Source organism: Ambystoma mexicanum, chromosome 7q (assembly GCF_040938575.1).
Source record: "Ambystoma mexicanum isolate Mex_15411 chromosome 7q, UKY_AmexF1_1, whole genome shotgun sequence".
In the NCBI taxonomy this organism is placed as follows: Eukaryota; Metazoa; Chordata; class Amphibia; order Caudata; family Ambystomatidae; genus Ambystoma; species Ambystoma mexicanum.
Window position 1 is genome coordinate 675961900 of NC_090941.1, and position 22908 is coordinate 675984807.

At 44.9% G+C, this 22908-nt stretch overlaps 1 protein-coding gene and 1 long non-coding RNA gene across 4 annotated transcripts in view; one reads left to right on the forward strand and one right to left on the reverse strand.

The window, feature by feature from the left end:
- The window catches only part of ATP8A2 (ATPase phospholipid transporting 8A2), a 3773191-nt gene that overhangs the window by 1628380 nt on the left and 2121903 nt on the right, over positions 1–22908 (forward strand). For all 3 annotated transcript variants that reach the window (XR_011284127.1, XM_069639892.1, XM_069639893.1), the window contains exon 22: positions 4774–4913. Coding sequence is in view for 2 of the 3 variants with exons in the window: in XM_069639892.1 (XP_069495993.1) it covers positions 4774–4913 (140 nt within the window). In the remaining variant the exon portion in view is untranslated. The remainder of the gene's footprint in view (positions 1–4773; positions 4914–22908) is intronic.
- The window catches only part of LOC138528357 (uncharacterized), a 197547-nt gene that overhangs the window by 109048 nt on the left and 65591 nt on the right, over positions 1–22908 (reverse strand). The gene's annotated exons all lie outside the window — the stretch shown is intronic.

Genomic DNA, 22908 nt, shown 5'->3' on the forward strand with positions numbered 1-22908 from the left:
GGAACCAGATGTGAAACCTTATTATGGGGGCTGGAAACATGAATGCCAGGCCTCACAAAGGTGACAAGGAAACCCAAAATTACTAACCATGGGGCATTGCTCTTACAGAGCATTAGCCACCACTAATCGTATAAAGGCAGACATAGGAAATAAATGTGAGGCAGCGATAACTTTAGTTCTATATTTTTTGAAATGTATATGAGCACCAGTACAGAAGATTCAGGGTGCTTTACATGTGGAATAACCCCTAGAAACGGAAATAATCTTATTGAAGGGACTCAAAGATAACATTTCTCTTTAGGGGAGAACATGATACAGAATGATAACGCAGACAAATCCTTAAGTCAGCAAGTTGCTTTCCTGGGAGCCTGGAAGCACTCGGGTGCTCAAGTGTCTTCGGAAAACAAGTAATCCAGGCAACCTATGGTAGTCTAGGCTGCTCTACGCATTTCTTTTTTCTGTGATCTTTTGTCTTTTGGGGTTTTGTTCCTGTCTCTCTCGCTGGGGGATTCTGCTACCCGTGGCTTCTCCCTAGGCTACGAAGGCTTTATAGATCCATTGAGAGGTTCTTCCTAAAGGTGACGTGTGGCCTTTTCATGGTAGTGGGAGACTTTTGTCTCCTGGTTGGGATGCACTGTTTGTTGTGGTTTGACAGGCGAAGGGAGCAATTTTTCAAAAACGTTTACGAGCAGTTTACACGGTTTTGGAGCTGCTTGTGCTTTTCAGTGGGGAGCTAGTTGAGGTTTATTTTTTACCACAGAGGTAGGTGGTTGTGTTTGTTTAGGACAAAGATGAGTCTGGCTGCTCTAGTCTGTTGCAATTGCAGTTGTTTGGGAAGGGCAACGTCACAAAACAGACACAGCTGTTTCTACTTCCAAACATAGCAAAAGCTAAATAACAAGGCATCTGAAAAACAATTACTGTCAAATGATAAAAAAAATAGGTGAGACAGGAAACACACAAGACACTTAGCCGAGCTCATTGATGGAGAAATCTCAATTAAACAAGTGATTACCAACAGCTGATGCTAAAGGCAATTACGGAGACTGGAACATGTGGCACACGAACAAGAAGATTGAATCTTGACAAACATACAGGAAACAAAAACATTAAGGGAAACAGGGAACATGGAATCCTACCCTGAAGGCAAAGCACTAATGTTGAAACAGGGGAGTTCTGGGAGTCCCTCTACCAGCACGAACACAGCCCATTGACCTGTTCTTCGGTGGATGGCCCCTGGGAGAGTCTCAACCAAGTCTTTAGCTCACTGTCCGTTTCTCAGAAGAGAAATATCCCAGCAGATCAGTCTTTGTCCTGCCCAGGGGCAGTCCAGCACCGAAATGCTAGGCAATTCTCCTCTGAACAAGAGTACCAACAGCAACCCCATACAGCAAGCCCATACACATGTTTCAGCCTTGTTGGGCATCATCAGTGAGGTGGAGCTGTGCCTCTCTAAGAACAGTGAGCCAGGGGTCCACGTCTGGATTCCCCTAGTAACTTAGGGTGAGACCCAAAGTGCCTTAATATGCAAAACAAAGGGGTTCTGGGAGTCTCTATACCAGCACAAACACAGCCCCTTGACCTGTTTTTGGGTGGATGGCCCCCGGGAGAGTCTCAACCAAGTCTTTAGCTCACTGTCCCTTTCACAGAGAAGAAATATCCCTGCATATCAGTCTTTGTCCGGCCCTAGGGCAGTCCAGCACCGAAATGCTAGGCAATTCTCCTCTGAACAAGAGTATCAACAGCAACCCCAGTCACGTGTTTCGGCCTAGTCGGACCTAAACAGTGAGGTGGCGCTGTGCCTCTCTAAGAACAGTGAGCAAGGGGTCCATGTCTGGATTCCCCTGGTAATTTAGGGTGAAACTACTCAATATGCTGGGGCTTTTATGACTTTCATTGTTTATTCACTTCACTGAATGATTGATCGCGGGCCCTTAAAAGATGTATTTGACGTAGGTGCTGATTTTAACATTTCTCCCTGACCCTTCAAACTTGGGTGGAGATTGAACCTCCAAATTACCAAAGGTATGGGTACCCCAGAGTCTTGCTTACTTAAATGAGAATCTTCTCCCGAATTACTATACAACCTCTAAGCCACTAAAAGGTCTGCGTAGGACCATTGCAAAGTCTGCCTCAGCTTAGAGTAGGTCCTCTTTGCATTGGTGAACGAGGGGGTAGTCACATAGTATGCTGCATGGGATTTCACTTGCTTACTCATCCAGTGCAGACAACATGGGGCAGGATAGATGCAACACGAAGTTGCGGTTATTTGTTTTGTATGTAATGTTTTTATTCACATTTCAAGTCTCAGTAGTGTGTCCCACCATGAACATGTAAAGAGAACAACAGCCCCTTTGTACACGTCAAGATCTCATTCGCCATTTATTATACCCTCATGGCATGTGTCCGTCACTTTGGGCGACTTTGCCTATCATGAATAGCTTAGAACCTGGACATTTTTGTGAGAACAAATGCAGGGAGGGTCATAGGGAAGACAAAGAAGGGGTAGAGTTTCTTGAAGGTAAAGACTGAGGCATTATGGAAATTCTACAAGTGTGACAAGAGTTTCTTCGGTAGGCCTTAATGAATGTTGTTGCACTAGTCATGTGAGCAGCATGGATATAACGGATTCCTGCAGCACCTGCAGTGCAGGGGGGCATATTTATTATGTAGCTGAGTGATGGGGATATTAGGGGGCCCTTATTGCATTTTGCACGTGGCCCTAATTTTGTGTTATGTCCCTGCTGAGGAGACAAAAGCATTGGAAAACCAAACTTGGCGGATGAAGGAAAGATCGGAAAGGGAGTGAACTGTCAGTTTCAAATAAATGAAACAAGTCCTTGTAACTACACTAATCTGAGTGTCAAGAGCTAGCAGGGCAACCACGAAGATGTAATGCAGCCTGCGAGTTTGGACAAGTGGCCATGGACGCTGCCCAGAAGTGAGTTCCGGATGTTAGTAGATTGTCTGGACCTGAGAAACAGCGTGCCACTAGGAACTGCCCTCCCTCCAATATGGTCAGAAGACCAATGGCATGAAACCCCCAACAACAAAATGGAATCTAGAAAAACATTTGGGAAGAGGAGCACAGAAGACCACAGGAGAAGACCTGGCAACAACAAGGGGAAGCATGAAAGTCAATGATAGGAGATGGGCGTTAATTATAGTCTAGACATCATGCAATGCGGGCACCCCAAAAACATTCAATGCTACGGCAATCCTAGAACACCATCAACCTAGTCAACTTGATCTATTCAAAGGAAAGAGTACTTGTCCTCCATCTACGTCAGGAAGAAAACAAAGGCCCAAGAGGCCCCAGTCTCATGCAAGACCACAGACATCAATAATATCAGTGAGTGTGAAATCTGCAATGCTGGGCCCGACACTCCTGAGTGCCCCGTTGGACCTGGTTCATTGGAATGACACACTTACCACTATGTCCCTGTGTGCCACACTGGAGTCAATATTCAGAGCGCTTCGCTGGTCCTGTCACCCAGGAGTGCTCTGCTTGTCTGATTCACAGAATTGGCAATTTTCCTTCGATCAGATTCTCAGTATTGGAGTTATGTATAAGATGGCTCTTCGATCTCCAGGCACTGACCTTTGAAGAGCATATTGTTCGCACGCAGGCAGATTATGCCTGGATCTCCTGAGCTTAATGAGTAAATGGATATCTCCTGCTTGCACTAAGAAGTAGAAACCCTGAAAACAGGAATAGATTGCCATTTAAAATATAAATGAAGAAGAACAAGAGAAAGAGACTTTTCTCAGCAGAGAAAGAGACTATTCTCTTTGAAGCCAGCAGAGAACTAGATTCAAAAGTGTGGGTTGTGATTGTTTGTCCACAGTCGAAACAAAACAAGCGGATCCATACTGGAGCAGAACCATTCACTCCAGAAGTGGTGAGCTGGTTTAGGAGGATACTGTGTAGTGAAAGTATTCAAAGGCCCCTGACAAATCCAAGAGCATCACATCCCTAAAATTGCCAAGATCTACCTCCAGCCTGATTTGGTCCAGAACAGCTTTGAATGATCCGTAAATCACTTTTTACTTGACTATCCGTGTCTGGAATAGATCAAGTGCTTTAGAAAAGACCTGAAGTCTGTGTGTTCATTCACATTTAACGAATTTGGTGGAGTGTAGTTTTTCAGAGATAGGCAGGTGTTGGCCTTGAGATATTGGTCCAGTGTTGTTATGCTATTTTAGGTAAAGGGTGTAATTGCTTCTTAAGTGGTCAAGCTAATGAACAAATGTTAGAAATCTTTTAATCTTGTAAAACAACATCACAATTTACAAGGTAATGGGTCATCTGCAATTCGAATTTGGTGTTATGATTTTGGCATATAATGTGTATGTATTTTGTACTTGCACTTATACATATGTACTGGTTTTATGGGCATTACTCGAATTAACATTTATTTCACTTTCACTCATTAATGTATTTTTATGATTAATAAATCCACTGTTGATTATTATATGAAATGTGTAAGTAGTGTCTACTTATAACTGCAAATCGAATCGAATCAGCATGTTGGTAGCGTAGTGGCATCACCATAGTGGAGCGAACATTTAAAATTAACACTTCAAAGAAAACGTGATTAGGCACATCTGCGATACATGTTTTAATTGAACCTGAAACTAGATCTTGCGCAGCAGTTTTCTAGGTCTGTTCCTTTTGGCTGTGTGCTCCTGCCACCTGAGAACTAACTTTGTAGGAAAGAGCCCTTACGAAAGATATAATTGTGTGTGATCTGAATTGTATGTTTCCTTTAGGTCTAAGGACTTTGTGTATTGCGTATACAGACTTGTCAGAGTCTACTTACACGGAATGGTTAAAATTGTACAATGAAGCAAGCACTGTTCTCAAAGAGAGGAATGAGAGGCTGGAGGAATGCTACGAGACCATTGAAAAGGTAAGTGCCGTAGCCACAGCGTGATGTGCTAGATATGTCACCAAGAAGAGGAAACACACCCGTCACTCTCTCTCTCTTTTCAACTCTGTTGGACATTCCTGATTCACGCTTGAGCATTTTTTACAGTTACTCCTACTTTGTCTATCTTATATGGTATCCTCCTGTTTTTTGTTGAAGTCCACGTGTTTGTCTTATTTTAGATTATGGCTCCTAATAGCTTTCTTCAATAGGCTAAACAGCTACCTGTTCCTTCCTAGCCCACTCCTTCATCCCTGCCCCCATATTTGTATCTCTTAAAAGTGACAAGAAGTGGCACTTAGTGGCATCCCCCCATCTTTACCTTCAAAGTGGGTTATTGCTGCCAGCTGGAGAATACACTCCCTTCTGATGTGATTTTGTTCGCAGGGCCCTGTGTTTTTGTTTACTCCCCCAAAAATATTGTATTTTCACTTCACATAGATGGGTGGATAGCTCATTCGCACCCAGGAAAGGCAGATCAATCGCAATCCCCTTTCCTGGGCGCGATTGAGCTTTCACCACCCACAGTGGGGGAAAAAAAGTCAAAAAGCATGGCCGTTAAAATAGAAAAGGGACTAGGATCCTTTTCAGATGACAGCCGCCATTTTTAACCTGTTTCCCATGGCCACCGTCATCCGAAAAGGGAACTAGTCCCTTTTCTATTGTAATGGCGGCAGCCATTTTTTGCCATTCTTTTTTTCTCGGACGGGAGAGGTGCTCGCGCTGAGCGCCCCTCTTGTCTAAAGTAACAAAAAATTCAAACTAACTGCACCCTGGGAAATCCTGGGGTGCGAATAGCTTTCACGCCCCAGCTGGAGGGCGGACATGGCGTTTAACGGCCAGAAGCCCAAGCTGAGGTCCTCGCTTTGCTCGGGCCTACCAAAGTTCAGGCTAGCGGGCTGTCAAACACCATGTCCGCCCTCCAGCCGGGGCATGAAAGCTACAATCACAACACGCTCAACTGCAGAGCAGGACATTGACCTACAACATGGGCTAATAGTCTGGTCGGGAGACTCATCCCTGCATCTTCTAGATGTCAATAAATTGCGTATCTCTAATGGGTAATAATGGTGGGATATACTATAACTGGGCTTAGAAACTGGTATAAAGCGCTGTATAAATCATCAAATTAGTATTCATATTTATTAATTGCAAACAAATGAACTGTAGTTTTTCAGTCTTCTTTCAAATGTTGGGCGATAAAATTGACTTATGACTCACAAACTGCTTTTGCTAGTAGTTTTTGATAACGTGAATACTACTGACACCCATGGAGGCTTTACTGGCTGTCCGTCCACAAGCATTTAGAGTTTAAGACCAGTCATCTCATGACACCACTCTCAGGATCTTTCCCTCTAGGACATCTTCAAACCATGAACTCAGAACAAAGTTCCCATAGTTAGAAAGTTACTGAAAAGGTGGGTGATGGGCTACGGCAAGCGGAGCCACCCTCTGTAGAGCTCTGCCTGCCCAGTTTAATAGATTGCAGGAAAATGGGTGCAGTACTTGCCATTGGCTAGAGACGATAAACCATTTCTAGGCAGGTAGTTTTGGCAACAAGAGAAGATAGCAGCACTTGAGGCCCTAGAAGACCATGGAAAACATAACATTCTCAGTCAGCAACAGAGAAGTCTTAGGGACTCTGGTAATTACAATTGTTAACATTGCTCGCAATTGCATAAACATCACATTATATAACCTGGTTCTGGAGGAGCAGAGGTACATCTAACTGTATTACTTAATGAGAAAGTCCTTGATCCATGAATGTATAACTAGCACATGGCAGAGGTAGGTGACTTGTGGTGTGCCCCAAGAGCGTATTACAACTGCAAAGGTAATGATTGTGTCTGGTACAGTGATGGCTGGTGCAATGAGTTTTGAACCCTAGCCGAAAGGTGATTTTGCCGGCCCCCACTACCAGCCCCATGTGTCCTGACTATACAATCCCCTCATCCCAGATGTGTTCTCACCACTTCACATGCATGTCTTGACCATCATGTTCACGAGCTGCAGTTTCTCCATCAGGTTTTAGACCGCTTCATAACAAGATAAAATTAAATAACTCTCTCTTACATACATAATATATTCTATACAGCCTGAATTAGAAACTGTCCAGATCAGGAAGGATTACCAATACAAATAGACAGAAGCACAAAAAACCAATGATATTGGTAGAATTTAAAATAATGTCCCTCAGACATCCGCTAACCACACTCTCCCACCCACGCACTCCACCTCACATACACCCATGTGTGTGTGACTCTGTAAGTCAGTTTTCTGGGCTAATTTGAATGATTTTATTTCCGAAAGAGATGAGACTTTTTTGTGTGTAGATCATCATGCGTGCTCCAATGCATGGGACATTCGTGCATGCACTCGATGTTGTTGATGCTTTCTGAGAGGGAGAAGGCTTTGAAATGCTTTATTATATGAAAGAGGTTAATAGAAATGACTCCCTTTAGAAAACATGCATTATAAATCTCCATCAGGTAAGGGACCTAGTTGAAAAGGATGGCAACATTCTCTGTACAGTCCATCTGAGCTGCATTAGTTCTGCTCCTCGGAATTGATGGGCTAGCAGGTTGGTTTCCTGCTACCCCCCGCCCCTGCAGGGAGAGTCCCTATGCCCTAGAGGGTGGCAAGCCTTCTAAGAGGGAGCAAAAAAGAGAGTTTACTTGTTGGGATCCAAATGGTTGCTTTGGTTGAAATCAGGCAACACAACTCCACTCCAACCCTGCCATGAATGGGTCACTACTCATTACATAAATTTCTGGTAGCTGTATAAGTGTCTAATACGAATAGCCATTATGTCAAAAACCAGGCATGGTTTATATTCATTTAATGCAAACTGCCACCAGACTTCTGGGGGCACAAAAGTATAATATTTGGAATCAGGGGTGCTCAAGGTTAAAAGCCCCCTTCCTGTTGGAACTGGGGGTTCCATCCACTGTGTTTAGGAATGCTCTTGTGACCTTTGAACCTGCCATGTTGCCAATGCAAGGAAGCTGCTGGGGGATGTCCGTCGACAGTCACTGCAGAGGTACATGTGTGCACTAGACTTTTTGGCATGGGGGATAATAAGAGGGATCTTGATTAGCAGAGCTTGCTGGCAGAGTCAGAATTACCTGCACCATTTTATCACTAAAAATCAAAAAAGATTCGGCTATACCGCCCGGACAGAGGGCATTCTGTTGCAACTCTATATTGTAGCTCAAGGGCATTAAGTGCTACTATCAGGGCTTTGCCATTTACATTAAGGCATCGGTCTTTCATCCTTCTGAGATCAAAATAATGAGTGGTAATACGAACAATTGTTATTAACAATGCAATGAAAGAGTAAAACAAAACTCATGAGAGCCCTTCTTCCCACTTAAATGTGCGTGTGTGTGTGTCATGCTCTTGCAAGCCTCTTGTGCATAGTATTAATGGATACAGCAAATAGATCATGGCATGTGTGTTCAAGCTCACATCCAGAATTTCCAATGTGCAAACCACCATTGGTGAATCGTTGATCAAGTAAAGTGGCCTCGCAGCATGGGAGACCGTTGTACAAATGTATGGTTCTATGTGATATCGTCACGTACGAAATCATTGAAAACCATTTAACCGAAATACAAACCATTTCAAACCAAATTGCACGTAATGCTTATATGCGCACATATATATCGGCCAAATAAAGATTGTTCTGGACCCCTTACCATTGTGTGTAGCCTTGCCAATGTAATGATGAAACTGAATGTGATTTCCGCGTGATTCCGCCGAAATCCTGCAAGATTACGGGAAAGCTGAACGCTGCACTTTGTAAGGCGTACCGCTGCCTGATCAGAGGCCGTACTAGCGAAACTGACTTTTGTATATATGAAGGAAGCAGGGGATACCCCTGCAACCGCTAATCCCCCTTGACGTCTACACCCCCATCCCTAAACCCACGTTGCAAAAACAAAATGATTGACTGGCACGCCTCGACAAGATAACGTGGTCGGAGATGTGTATATGGTAAGAATTCGGTGAACGAACTATGCAGCGAAATCACCTTCCTTTATTACACAATAAATGTGAATTTGATTTAAAGAAAAATCAATTAAATCTCATGTTACCCACATTTATTAGTGGGCCCACTGAAAATCAATGAAACATTTGCATTTCATGCTGAAAGGCCAGACATGTGTCTATTTGTTTAATTTCGAGACACAACAGCATATGTTCCAATGTTACTGCCAACAGATGATGTTTCTACTTTACCAAGGAAGTAATGCGCTCCTAAAGAATGCAGGATTTCAGAATGTGTACTGTGAGGCGACCGGAATGAGACGTGGACAAAGAGGACCCATGTACTCAGTGGTCTGTTTGTGTCATGATTCACAAATATGGTAATCTCTTCATGTGCTTCCTTTTTCCTTCCTCCTGTTCCTTTCATGAAACAGCACACACTTCCAGGCAACCCGGTAACCCATACGTCTTCCCTGGGCTTACCAAGTGCTTTCAGTGTCTCTTGTGTTTCTCCGCTTCTACTCCTTTCAGTCTGCTGGCTCGGCGTGCATCCCGTTAGCCACTGTGTCTTTGCCTTGTCTTTCTCTACTGCACATGGTTCCCGCTGCCTCGTACTTCCAGGTGGCAGGCTTGCTGCACTCTGGTTCCTCTTCACGCCGTCTGTGTGCGCCTTCACTCCATCTGCATTCGCCTTCACGCAGCTTCCCACGGCGTGCTTTCCCTCCGCGTACTGACCGGTGTCAGCACAGGCTGCCATACAACGCAGCCTCTGCAGCGCTCTCTTCTTGGTGTCAGCTGTTGTGGATTTAAACTTCCCTGCATGATTGACTAACTTCCAAAGACTAGACCACTGTGTTGGTTTACCTGACTTATTCATCTTCATTGCTCCTTGCATGATATTGAGGAAGCTGATGTTGGACCCTTTTGCGAGTAATCATCACTGCTCCCTGCCTCTTCATCGTCTCAGTTGTTAACATACCGTTCCTAGTGTGATGTAGGGAATTATTTGAAGTAGACTTGGCAAGTGGTTGAGGGAGGGTGTTGCAATATGCCATCAGGGCCTAACAATTGGAGGGAACATCCCTAAAAGGGAATGGGGGAAGAATGACTTCCTCTAATGATGTTGTGACATCCCCCTGAGGGTAACCCCCCCCCCCTTGTGGTCCTCCCTCAAATAGCCACCCACAGGGTCAGGATCAGGGAGTGACTGCCGTCCCCGGGCCACATGGGGAGAAGCTACCTCTGGGAAAGGAGGGAGGATGACATCAGATTAATCACAGTACTGATGACTCTGCCCAAGGTTACAAGGCTGAAAGTTAGTGCAATCCTTCCACTCTGAAGGCATCATGAAGTAAGACACAGACAACAGATTCAAAGTACAAACTAAACACTTTTATTAACTTAAATGTCAGGATGGAAAAAGGCCTAACTTGCCCTATGCTAAGGTGGGATTTCCCTACCTAAAGAAAACATAGGAAAGTCAGAGTTCAATTGAAGAATCTGTCTGTGTCCAAAAACTATACTTGCCCTCACAAATAAATCTGTACAATGTGGAGGGATGTCGGCAACCAAAAAGAAAACAATATTTAACACAAGGTTCTGAGCTTCTTCCAGCTCGCAGCTTCCTTTCAGCTCCCTTCCCCAAATATAAATCAGTCCTACAAAAAAGTCTCAAAAATACCTTCCTTGGACTTAAGATGAAATTGTCTGAATCATATCCTGGGGTTCCCTTCCCCAAGATTTAAGTAACACTGTTAACAAAAAAAAAAAGCCAAGGTATACTTTTAAAGTTCTGGGTCTTAAATGTCTCAATTCTGATTAACAAGGTTTTGATTCAATTTGGTATTCAATAATTGTGCATTTAGGTGTTTGTTCAACTGCACTTTATCTGTGCTTCAAACCCGTTTGTTTCACTTTAATTGAATTGACCAATGTTAGCACAATGCAGAACAAAGCAGATGTGAAAGTGTTAAACTTTGTAGTTTGCTGCAATTACTTCCAATTTTACAGATATTTATTCTCTTTTGTGTTCTTTTCATTTCTGGGAATGAAAAACGTTGTGCTTCACATTTTCTCATATAAAGATTTCTTCTAGATTATTAGGTTAATTTAGCAGGTGATTTCTGTACTCTGCAAATCAGCACTATAAAATAGATTATTTTTTATGTGTCGGAATTTCACAAATCATTTTTTATCTTACTCTACAAATAAAACTTGAAAGAGATGTCAATTTCCTAAATTGCAGATTAATGTAAATTCACGGCTTCACCACTTAACCAAAATGTGTTATCCTGGGCAAATCATGTAATCTCATTCGGCATGATATGCCAAAATTGCAGGTTCCTAGAAGTGTTTCAGTTTCAAGTGTTTGCTTTTTTTTTAAAAAAAAAATGCCTTGGTCATGTGTTGATAAGGTATAGTATTTTTCTTTATATACAGTGTGGGATAATGTACACCCTACCATATCCCATAAAATCATTGCAAGTCACCAAACAATTATGTCACCAACTTGAGAAATGTAGTCAAAGGCTGTGCTCCTTTATAATGTCACGTATTTCTGATGTGACATGCACTCAGGGGTGTTGCTAGGTCTGGAAAAGATCTGGGTCTACGATAGAGTCGGGACTGTCGGGACTCGGAGATAGCTAGCCTTTTGGTTGTAGCTGCTGAGCTTTTATCTGGGGCTACAACCAAAAGATCAGGGACTATAGCCCCCTCAAACCCTCTAGCAACGCCTCTGCTTGCCCTATTGTTTTTGTGCATGGTAGCGGGTGTAATATTAAGCAATAGGCTCCAAGCAGGGGGGGCATTACCACTTCAGGTAATGCTCCGGGGCCCATAGTTACAGACCCGAGCGAAGTGAGGGCCTTAACAAAGGCTCTGGGGCATTACCTCAAGTGGTAATGCCCCCCCTGCGAGGGGCCTATTGCTATAGTACCCCGGCCCGTAAGACCGGGTTACAAAGAGCATTTCTTTTCTGTTCTGGAACGCTCTGGCGTTTCCGAACAGAACAAAATAAAATTTTAAAAAATGGCTGCCTGGTAAGGGAAAGTCCCTTTTCCCTTTCCATGGCCGCCATTGAAATTAATTTGAAAAAGTAAACAAATTGGCTGCCATGGAAAGGGAGAAGAGACTACAAGTAGTCCCTTCTCCCTTTCCATGGCAGCCATTCAAAAAATAGGGAAAAATGTAAACCAATAAAATAGCCACCATGGAAAGGAGAGAAGGGCTACTTGTAGTCCCTTCTTCCTTTCCATGATGGCCTGTCGCGGATCAGGAGCGGGCATGCTGGGGACAGAAGTGTTCCCAGTCCGCTCCCGAAATGGACAAAAAAGAAGGTTGGGAGGGTGGGGAGGGGATTCGTTGGATTGGGTGGGCGCGGAGGGATGGAACAACACTTAACTCGATCCCCGGCGGGGGAAGATGGCAGCCTCCAGCCGTGTGGTTGCTCAGAGCAGGGTTTACCCTATTCTGAGCCTCCTTATTGGCTGATTGGCTGCCACAACCCCACCCCGCCGGGGACAGAAGGGAAGGAACGTTGTGGGGAAAAGGGATTCCTGGTCGGGTAACTCCCTGGCAAGGGCCGATTAGATTGCATGTTACAATCAGTGCACCAGATAAGATTTAGTAAATGTGATTTTAAGAGAGTAAAAATTACTCCTCTCCTTTGCAAGAGAGTAAAATGTATCCGACATCCAGCCGATGTGTGCAAAAACTGTATGGAAATCATTACTATGCGGTAGCTTTCTGCATTGTGACAGAATACACCTTTCTCTCCTATATATATTTCAATGTTGAACACACAAAAACCTAGCCAATTACATAGTAAATCAAACGTGAATTGCATTGTGTGTTTTGAGGTTCGATAGCAGAATTGTCTTTTGATGTTTAATGAAAGTCCTCATTTCCTTGATCTATTACTACATAATGGTATGCCAATGTTATCATCCAACAGTGCAGGGAGGCAAGGACTCCATGCTAAATTCTATATCTAATCTCATGGTCAAATGTTTATTTATATAGCGCTTTTGGCAAAGCACTGTACATAGAACATATTTATCACAATTATCACCAAACCGAAGTTGGTACTCCTTTATCGACCTCGAAAGGAGGAAAGGCCGAGTTGGTCTTGCCGGGATTCGAACCTGCAACCTACAGATCAGGTACAGATCGGAGCAGCAAGTGCTCAACCGGCTGAGCTATCTTATTTGCTAACATCCTTCAGAGGTCAGTTAACTGAGTATCGACTGAGGTATAATAATCACAGTGCCTTGATGTTGGGCAAACTATGTATGAACCGCTACATAAAGTTAAATACCTATCTGGATTATCACAGGGACAGGTTTTGCTGAGTTTCTGTTTCAATTACAAAAGTAATTTGTATTTGTTTGTTTTGGAACAGTGCTTGCACTTCCAGGAGAGTCAGGTTTTGGATGTTTTAATTGTAGTCTTGAAGATTTGAGAGGCTAGAACACCTGTGATTGGTGTAATGACAATCACTCACCCTTGAGCAAAGACTCTGCTGCCACTGACCATTTATAGTAATGTACCCCATTAACTGCAAGGTTGAATGGATGTAATCTAGACCGTGCATAGTCGTCATTTTACAAACTGTTTGTATAAATAGAATGTCAATTAAAAGTGTAAAAATGATCTGCCTCCGCATGATTATGCAGACAGCACAGGAACTCTGAAAAATACAATTGTGAAATACTGGTTTGCTTTCACTGGAAAAAAAGCATAATTTGTTACAAAATGTTAATTCTCAATTGCAACTTAGTTTTCCATCTTATTAATTATGCAATCCTAAAATGCTAGAAAAATATGCACAGTGCTGTTTTCTCTACGAGCAGTAACACAGCAGAAGCTGAATGGAAATAAACCATTCCTTTAATCACAGTGTGCAGTTTCATTTTTTTGAAAGGCTTCAGAGAATACCTTTGGGGTCATTACGAGTATGGAGGTAGCCATGGTGCTATTAGCGCCATTGCTACTCCCATACCGCATACCTGGTCTGGGTTCCCTGAATGGGAAAATACCGGGCCATTCCAACCTTGGAGGACGTGGTATTTCCCCATTCAGGGAATCCATCCCCATTCCCATACGAGCCCCCATACGGCTCAATGGGGAATGGGAATGGGGTTAATAATGGGCCCGTTGTTAGCTCCTTGGTCCTTTAGTGGCTCCCAGTAAGGGCCCTTTGTAAAACCAGCAGCCGTTAGCGAGACCTGCTAAAGGACCTCATAATGCAGCGGTAAGGGGTTAACGGCACCGGCACCCTTACCGGCGCTGTTATCCCCTTACAGCCAACCTCAGAAGGAGGCCCATTGTGTTTCAGAAGCTTTTATCCATGGCTTGCAATTACATCCATGTAGATAAAAATCTAAAGAAGCGTTCTGGTTTGTGACAAGTAACCTGACCTTTGCACTGCCCTCTGCTCTAAACATGTGTGTAAATGTACACAGGAAAATAATAAAGCTGTCGTATTTCCAAGATTTTCATGCTTAAAAAGGCCTATTAGGCACCTTATCTGGAGGCGTGGTTACAATCTCATTGTCCCCCGCCGGGTACTAATTCCTTATAATACATGGTCTCACCATCATCTAGTTCAATCCTCGGTCTCATAATCAGGCAGATGCAAGGTGTCTCCCAATTGTTCTTATATCTTGTTATTATATTAGGATGTATGCCATACACCACTGCCATTTGCATGGTTCCCAAACACCCTGGTGGATCTGAATGAGATTGGTTTGTCTGGATTAGAGGGGAAGAGCAAGAATGCTGTTATTATTTCGGTGGTGCAGATTGGAGGTACCCTGAACTCTACAGTGAGTTAACCTTGTGCTTGTAGTGCGGGCATGCATTAGCTGGGACTGGGTCTGTCCATTGTTGTTAGAAGTATAGAGGTGTGTTGTTTTGATTCTGGCGGATGGACTTATAAATGTATTGTGTGAGTAGTTAGTTTGTATTTGCATGTGGCGAGTAAGGTGGAAGGATTGATAGGGTAGTGGTTGGTCCTATGGGTTTTAATATCAAATGCCAGTGCAAGTTAATGACCCCATGGTTGGTTGTTGGTTGCATTGTGGTGTGAGATATTGAGCTTTTTGTGGTTGTAGTGGGCTGATAGTTAGTCACGTGTTTGCTCTTATGCCAAGTAGTTGTGTGTTCAGTCAGGTTGTTGGTGGCCAGCGGTGTTGCTGTGTTATAGCTATTGGTATCGTTTTGAGGGTTCCAATGGGTTGGGTTGTGACTGGGTATGACATTCCCTCATGTTATGTTTACATGTGGGGGTTTGTCATTTGAGAGTTGCTGTCCCACTTTGGGTTTTAGCTAATTTCCGTAAATTATGCATTGAAAAGCCAGGTGGTTTGTTTCTGTTTCTGAATTTCAGGTGTTCCTGTGAAGTACAGACTTCCCTAGGTAGTGTGTTCCAAATGATGTTCCAAATGATGGCGAACATGGTTCAAAAGGCAGAAAGACAGAGCCTCTGTGAGCCTCTGTGTCTTTCTCTGCAGAAACGTCTGGTTCCCATTGATGAGCCATTTCTGGATCTACGATCTCTAGTTGGTTGGTAATGCAGGATTTTTCTTTCGATAAAGTATGCTCCTTCATACTGTGGGTGATGCATAGTGCCTTGAAGTGGATTCTTTTTTTAACTGCTAGCCAATGTAATGCCGCTGCTATGTGTGGTCTTCTTTACACTCTGAGTAGTAGTCTTAAGGCTGAGTTTTGGATACTTTAAAGGTTTTTTGTGAAGCCGCCTAGCATCCCTAATAAATGCTGGTGGTATAATCGGTTCTTGAGAGAAGCAGGGATATGATGGACAGTGTTCTGTGCGGGTAAGTGAGGTAGGGTAAAATCGGTCAGAATGAGTGAAAAACGTAGAAGCACTTTTTGACTATTGTGTTGACTAGGGGTCCCAACATGAGGCCTTTGTTCATTCGAACCCCGGGGAGACCGTCTGGCTAATCAGTTGGCCGGGAGCCTGGGGATATCCATCAGTGACCAGGTGGGTTCTCTCAGGCATCTTCGTCCTTCCCCCTGGTGTTCACCATTTTTTACGGGCCCAATAGGCCCTCACCTCTTATGCCTTTCCTCTTCCTGCCTTTCCTCTTCCTGGCAATCGCCACTCTACCCACCCCACGTGACTTACATTCTCTTGCCCATCTCCACCTCGCGCTCCGTCCCAAAGGCTGCCAGGAAAAAAACAAAGGGGATTTAGTCTCTTTGCTATTTTCCATGGGGGTCATTTTTGTGCTTAATTTTTGCAAAGGGAAAATGACACACACAACGTACTCAAAGCACATTTCCCTTAAAAGAAAATTGTAAACCGCTATTAGTAACCTGGAGGGAGCCCGGGGCTTCTAATTGCAATAACCCCTATGTTCGGGAATGGACAGGGTTGATAACAGCCCGCAGCCCTCACAGAAGGCTGGCAAGCCACTGGCAACCTTGTCCGCAAAAGAACGCAGGACTAATCATTGTATTTGTACGTCAAGATTCTTGATCACCATCGATGATCCAGGACAGCTACCCATTGCCCGGGGACACGATAGAGGTGTTTCAGGGGTGGCATGAGGTGAGACTATCATTATTTGTATTTTGTCTGGGTTGCGTTTTAGTTGGTTAGCCATTATCCATTTGCTTACTTGCTTGGGGCAGTTGGTCATAGTTTCTTTCATTAGATGACCGAGTTTTTGAAGGTTTTGTCTTTTCCAGTTTCTCCTTGTTGGTGGCAATTTGGCCTTTGTGTGTCAGAAGTGCACGCATTGGGTGCGTCGATAGTGGAAGGTATCTTTAGATGGTCGCTGCATAGAACCTGGACGGGGGGGGGGGGCCTTATGTGTGGAATCTGCTATGGACGACAAAAAATAAAAACACCAAAACAGACTGTGTTGTAAACATATTGTAACTCCGATTTACTCAAACACTTTTAAAAGCCACTTTCTGGTTTGAAGTAAGTGGTGCACACAGATAGTTCGCAGCTCTCCTATATTAAACTCTAGCAGCGCACTGGACAAAGTGCTCCCGTGGGAGTTGCAATTCCCAACGGGTCAAGGCATAGCTTCCAGGTCGGACACCAGATGCCCGTGGAGCCTGGAGACTATTCTGCATCCTCTCAAATTGAGTAGCGTTTTATGTTTCGTTAAGCCACACATGGTATACGTTTATTTTACACAGGGGCTAACGGGGGCTAACGGCGCCATCTAGTGAATGATGCAGAACGCACAAGCTGAAAAGGAGGCGTTTTCTCGAGTCCTCGCAGTTACTGTGGGCCTGATTCACAGTAGCACTTTATAATGGCGCAATCCCATTCAAACACGCTCTGTGAATCAGGCCCATTGCGTGTGTCATTCAATGAGGATTGAAGAGAACATGGTCTTTTTCCACTGCATAGCAAGCCCCTTCAAGGAGTCCGTTTTTTCCATCTCTTATAGAGTAAACGTAAACCCTCTCTTCCGAATGGCTTGAGGTGCATATTTTGAACACGTGTTCCGCTTCTAATTCCTTCTTATCGTTCCGCCTTATCTTTTTAAGAGGTATGCACACATATTAGCTTTTTAGTCATACAATCAATCTCGCGCATTGCACTCCATTCATCATTCGCATTCCTTTTGGACGAACTAAGACATGTAGAGAAAACTCCAGCAGGTTCTGTGGTTATTGAGTCGGCCACTAGGTGGAGGCATTTGCACGGCTCTGAGTTTATGATTATCTATGTTCTGGGAACCTGATTGTACGCCAGCACAGATCAGCGATGAAGATCCCGCTCAGCTGCACAGTGGCCCGACCTTAAAGGCCCCTTGAGCTCCTGTGATTCGGGAAACCACGGATGCCGTGTCAGCAGACACACAGCAAACTCATATTGCCTCATTTCTGCGGCAAGAATACATAAAAAAGGGAGCACATTGTTCTTCGTCTCAAACTTTATCCTATCTTTCACACATATTAAGAAATGTATTACAATGCATTTTGTTTTGCCCCTCCCTGCCCCCCCCACCCTTAAATTAAAAGGCAAAATAGCACAAAGCCAGTTTGCTCCATTGTGTGCTCTGATAAATATTATGAAATTCCGTCCAGGACTGGTTTGGTGCGAAACCTCTTTGCTCCATTCCGTAGGGAAACATGTTCAAAGTGCATTCCGAAAACGGAAGGTTTTTGGCTGGAAGGTTTTGAATGAATCATAATCCGCTGGCAATGCGCTGATCAATTTGCCAGGCTATCGCTGTCATGCCTTTGCAGAAGAGGAAAGACCCTATGCAAGTCAGAGCTTGGCCTCACCCCAAAAGAGGCACGCCAGCCTGATGGGCCAGGCAACACCCCTCCTGAATGGGACCACAAGCAACCCCAGGCATGTGTCGGGCTCATTGGCCATCATCCGCGAGGTGCAGCTTGGGTCTCCAGGTGCTTGTTCTTCTTCTTGCTGATAGATTTTTATCCATCATTGGAGATTTTTGGATACCGAGGCTTGAGCCTCATTACTCCATCTTCTCGGGTTGAGTGTGCAGTCGTGGGTTTGTATTCTTCTTGGTCTGGGGTCTCCAGACACAGCAGGCTCGGGAGTCCCACCGAGGCATCCCCGTCCCACTCAGGGGGATTTTGGCAAAACTGAACGCTCATGAATGGAAGGTTTTCAACTAATCTAAAACACTGGCAATAGCTCCGGGCAAGCCTTCAGTCCAGAGGCCCAACCTGCAGCTTGCCAAAAGTCCTTAACTACAAGTAGTATATTACCTAACCTTCGACTGTGGTGGCTAGGGATGATGGGATTTGTAGTCCAAAACATCTGGAGAGCCAAAGGTTGCAGACCCCTTCAGCCCAGACTATCATTTTGAAGCCTACCATGTGATTAGATAAGTGGAGAAAGACTGTATGCAAACCAGGCTTGGGCTCACGCAGAAGGGATGTGACCTCGCAGTTCGGGCTGGACTAAATTGATACAAAACTTCACAGCCATCCATGTCCATTTTGCTTTTCTCGCCCTGAGTGGGACAGCTACGGCCAGACATGGGTCCCGAGCCTGCTGTGCCGAAAGACAAAGCTACTCCTCACTGACGATGCCGCCTGAGGATGAAGCATGTCTGGGTGTGCTGCTAGTTTTATGCAGAAGGGATGTGACCGATTGGTTCAGGCTGCGCTGGGCCCAAGACGAATCTGCAAATGGTTTTTCACCTTTTGGAATGGAATCAGTGGCAGATTTAAGGCAAAGGGCCCCGTGGGCAAATATTACAGAGGGCCCCCAAGTGGTCGGGTCATGGAGGCGGGGCCCCAAAGTGGGCAGAGTTGCGCAAAGATTAACTTTAGGGACACATGATTCATTTTATTTAAGTTGTGATTTTTAAGGCCCGAGCGCAGACATCTAGCCCTGAACTAATATTATAACAAGCAGAATTCAGGTCTGCTTAAATCTGCATTATTTCTTAACTATGATACATTAAACACTTGCTAGAGCAGAGGAGTGTGCGTTTCTGGAGAGGGGATACGGCGAGAAGTAAACTGCCCAGTCAGAGAACCCTGGACCGAGCTGCAGCGAACAACTGGGAAGTGATTAACACAGAGTAATAGTGGGCATTGTGCACCGTGCAGCAGGCGTTAAGCGCCCATTAATAGATTAATTGCCTCCATTACAGTGCGCTGTGACCATCTGCTGAAGTTCGGGTCTGACTGCAAAGAGTGTCTCAGAGAGAGACTGGGAAGGGAAGGGGTGGGGCAGGGCACATGGGCCCGCTCGCCATTTGTCTGTCTGCCGACCGTTAAGTCTGCCACTGAATGGCATAGCAAGCTGAAGAAAGATGGTCCGGAGGGTTGCCCAGAGCAATGGCAGTGGTTTATGATCAATTAAAATGTATTGGGCATCAACCTTCTGCTTTCCTTCAAAATACGTTCTCTTCATTTTTGGTGTAGTATGACTTCTGCACCAGATTCCAGAATGTCCATGCATGCCTAATGTGTGGTGGGCATTCCTCAGACCAGTGCAATTGTATATTCAGCATGCATGCACTCACTTTGTGTGCACCTGTACATCAGGCACCACACCTCACAGTGAGGTGATCTTACCAGCTTCTCAATGTGAGTGCACTCTGAGGAGGGTCTTTCAATGGAGATTGAGGATCCTCAAAAGGAAGGATGCAGGGTCTGACTGCTTTATGCCCGTGGAGATGCGCTGAAAGGCGCGTGTGGTGATGCATGTATGCCCGAGCCAGGCCTGACTTTACAACCCTGGCCATTGTCCAGGCAGACAAGCAGGGGGCCAGAACCTGCCTTCCTCTAGTACCCACTCCCGAGCCTTTTCTGGTTTTCATTTGCCCGCTGTATAGACTTTGTTGTGGGAAAATGTGTCGGGGCACTGTGCATTCTCTGATGTACGCAGACCACAACAAATGGTCCTTAGGGAAAGCGCAATCACTTTCTGCACCCATGCGGTCCATATTGCAAAGCCGGCCTTGCAGCTTATTCTGTGATTAAGCAATAATGCCATGTTTTAACAGTCCATACTGGTCGCAACAGCCGACATCCAAAGTTAATAAACCCAAGCGGCTGGTCATTCCCAACTGGTGCAGCCGGCCAAACGCAGCATTATTGCTGTTGCCGTACAGGGCCAGATATCCCAATGCAGAAGGCTGGGTTTTGTGTGTGAAAATACTGCATTCAAGATGGCCACAAGGGGCATGGCTTCCCTCGTCCATTTTAAATGGTGGTGGGGATTGTAGAGGTGTGGCAGCAGTGCTGGTGGCAGTGCAGATGTAAGTAGGCTTGGAAGCAGGAGGTTAAAGAGCGGGTCAAGCAGTTGGTATCCCGTGGCAAGGAGGGGGGAAGGCCAGAAAATGGAGTGCAGGTAGAGTGGCAGGCAAGAAAATGGACGCTTGCAGCGGAAAGCGATTGACAGCAATCGGGCGGGAACAAGGGCCTTGATATGCAAATTGAGCCTGGGTTCCTGGCATCCTGATTGTCTGAGACCAATCTCCAGCATGCTAACATCAACCTGATGTCATTTTCTTCCATCATTTATCCCCCACTTCATACCTCCCCCCAGGTGTCTGCCCCCCCCTCCCCCTCCCCCTCCCACGCTCTTAGTAGGTTGAATAGCGGGGTTTGCTCGTGCATTAAGGTGCTTTGCAATTGCCTTCCTTGATATCTTGTTTTTGGCGCGTGGGTGTCCTTATCTAGCTTCTGAATTGAAGGGTTTTGTCGATGTGCTCGCAGGTGATGTACTTGGCTGCCTCTCATCTCGCTCTGTTTTGGTCTTTCCAGCCTCCACACACGTATTAAACCAAAAAAACAAACCAGTGTGGCCTGCAGTTCACGCAGTGCACTGTGCCGTTTGTGCACGCGGTGCCCTTCACCCATCGCAGCCCCTTGTGTCTACCAGTGTAGACTCACAGTGTAGCGGTGACATTCTGCTTCATGCTTGAGCAATAGTCCTGTGAAAACCTAGGGGTGTATGTGTTTGGTTCAGGTGAGGGGGGATAGCTCAGGGGCCACGCGCTTGCCTTGGAAGGAAGACAACACAGCGACCCCACCCTTAGAAACCACTCTCTGGTATTGAGCGCGCTATAAAAGAACACTTATAATTCCAGCGCAAACCTAGCATAAAGCAGCTGAGCGCCATAGAAGAGGGTACAGCAAATGGGCACATTATGGGTACTGTTATCCAACACTTGAAAGCAAGTGAGAAAGGTTTCCTGGCGACAGTTAGCTGTGCCTGTGTGCAGGCCCTGTATAGCAGTATCAGAATGTGTCCTGGCGCCCGCCCCTCCTTGTGGGTTCCAGACATTATAGTAGAAAGAAAAGGTAGGTACCCCTTTCTGCTTTTGATTGCTCTAGGGACCATCATTACAAGTCTGGTGGTAATGCCCAAAGATGTGGTATTTTAAATACCCCCTTTTTATAAGTTCTATTGCATTGCATTGATATTTTTCTGTATAATTTATGTGGAAAGTATTTCCAGGGTAAATATCGCAAATGTACCCCTTGCAGTAGTCTACCCCATGCTGTAAAAAGCTTGTTTTGGGGTCTCCTGCAGTGGTAAAGGAGGTGTAAAAGTGATGCGGAAAGGTTTTACCCATGGCGGAACGCCTCTTTTACCACTGTGGTGATTTTTGACTATTTTCCCAGAGAGAGCGGAGGCCCAGATTGAAATGTAAGATCCGGCCCCTCATATCGGCCTTAGAAATGCATGACCATCTCTGATTTTAATGCCAGGGTGGGGATGCTCTGAATTGCAATGCGCCTGCGTTTAGCAGCTGCTAGAGTCTGGCGGATTGCCAGGGATTCCATGTGAATAATACCTCACAAGATGGACTTGCAAGACCCGGAGGCTTTGACGATTTGTTTTGTAAATGGGTGTAATGTGACACGGAAAACCAGGTGCTCCCGGATTTGTGTTACATGTACACCCTTTCTCAAAACTAATCTAATTAGCACGTAGGGGAATGCTTGCTACAAGTGCCCCCAAACACTTAAGATACCCTCTGTGCTAATTAAGGGGAGTTGAACAATGACCCCCTCCATGTTTGTACTGTTAACCACATGCCCACGTGTGTGCCATGATTTTTATAAAATTATAAACACGAAAACAATGAAGTTGAGTGTGTATTGTCGTGGAAAAATGACCACTGACTATTTTGTTGGATTGGTGAATAATGTATTACTAAAAACAAACAGCAGGACAAACCAAACCAACGACAGCACAAGACTTTGACGGAAGTGAGTACCCCTCACTCCCCGCACCCATTCTCTTATAGCCAAAGAAACACATGCTTTTCAATGGAAGGAGAGGTCCAGACAGGGCAAGGAATAAAACGGAAACAATAAGCAGGGAACAAAGCCCCACTGTACAGGTCTTTGATACCAGCTGCATCCTCACGCTTTGAGACATTGTTATTAGGAAGGACCGCATAAAGTGATAGATTTAGTGGAGCTGAATATACTGCTCAGAGGTTCACACATGGTCTGAGGCAGGCAAGGATGCTTACAGTATGATGAC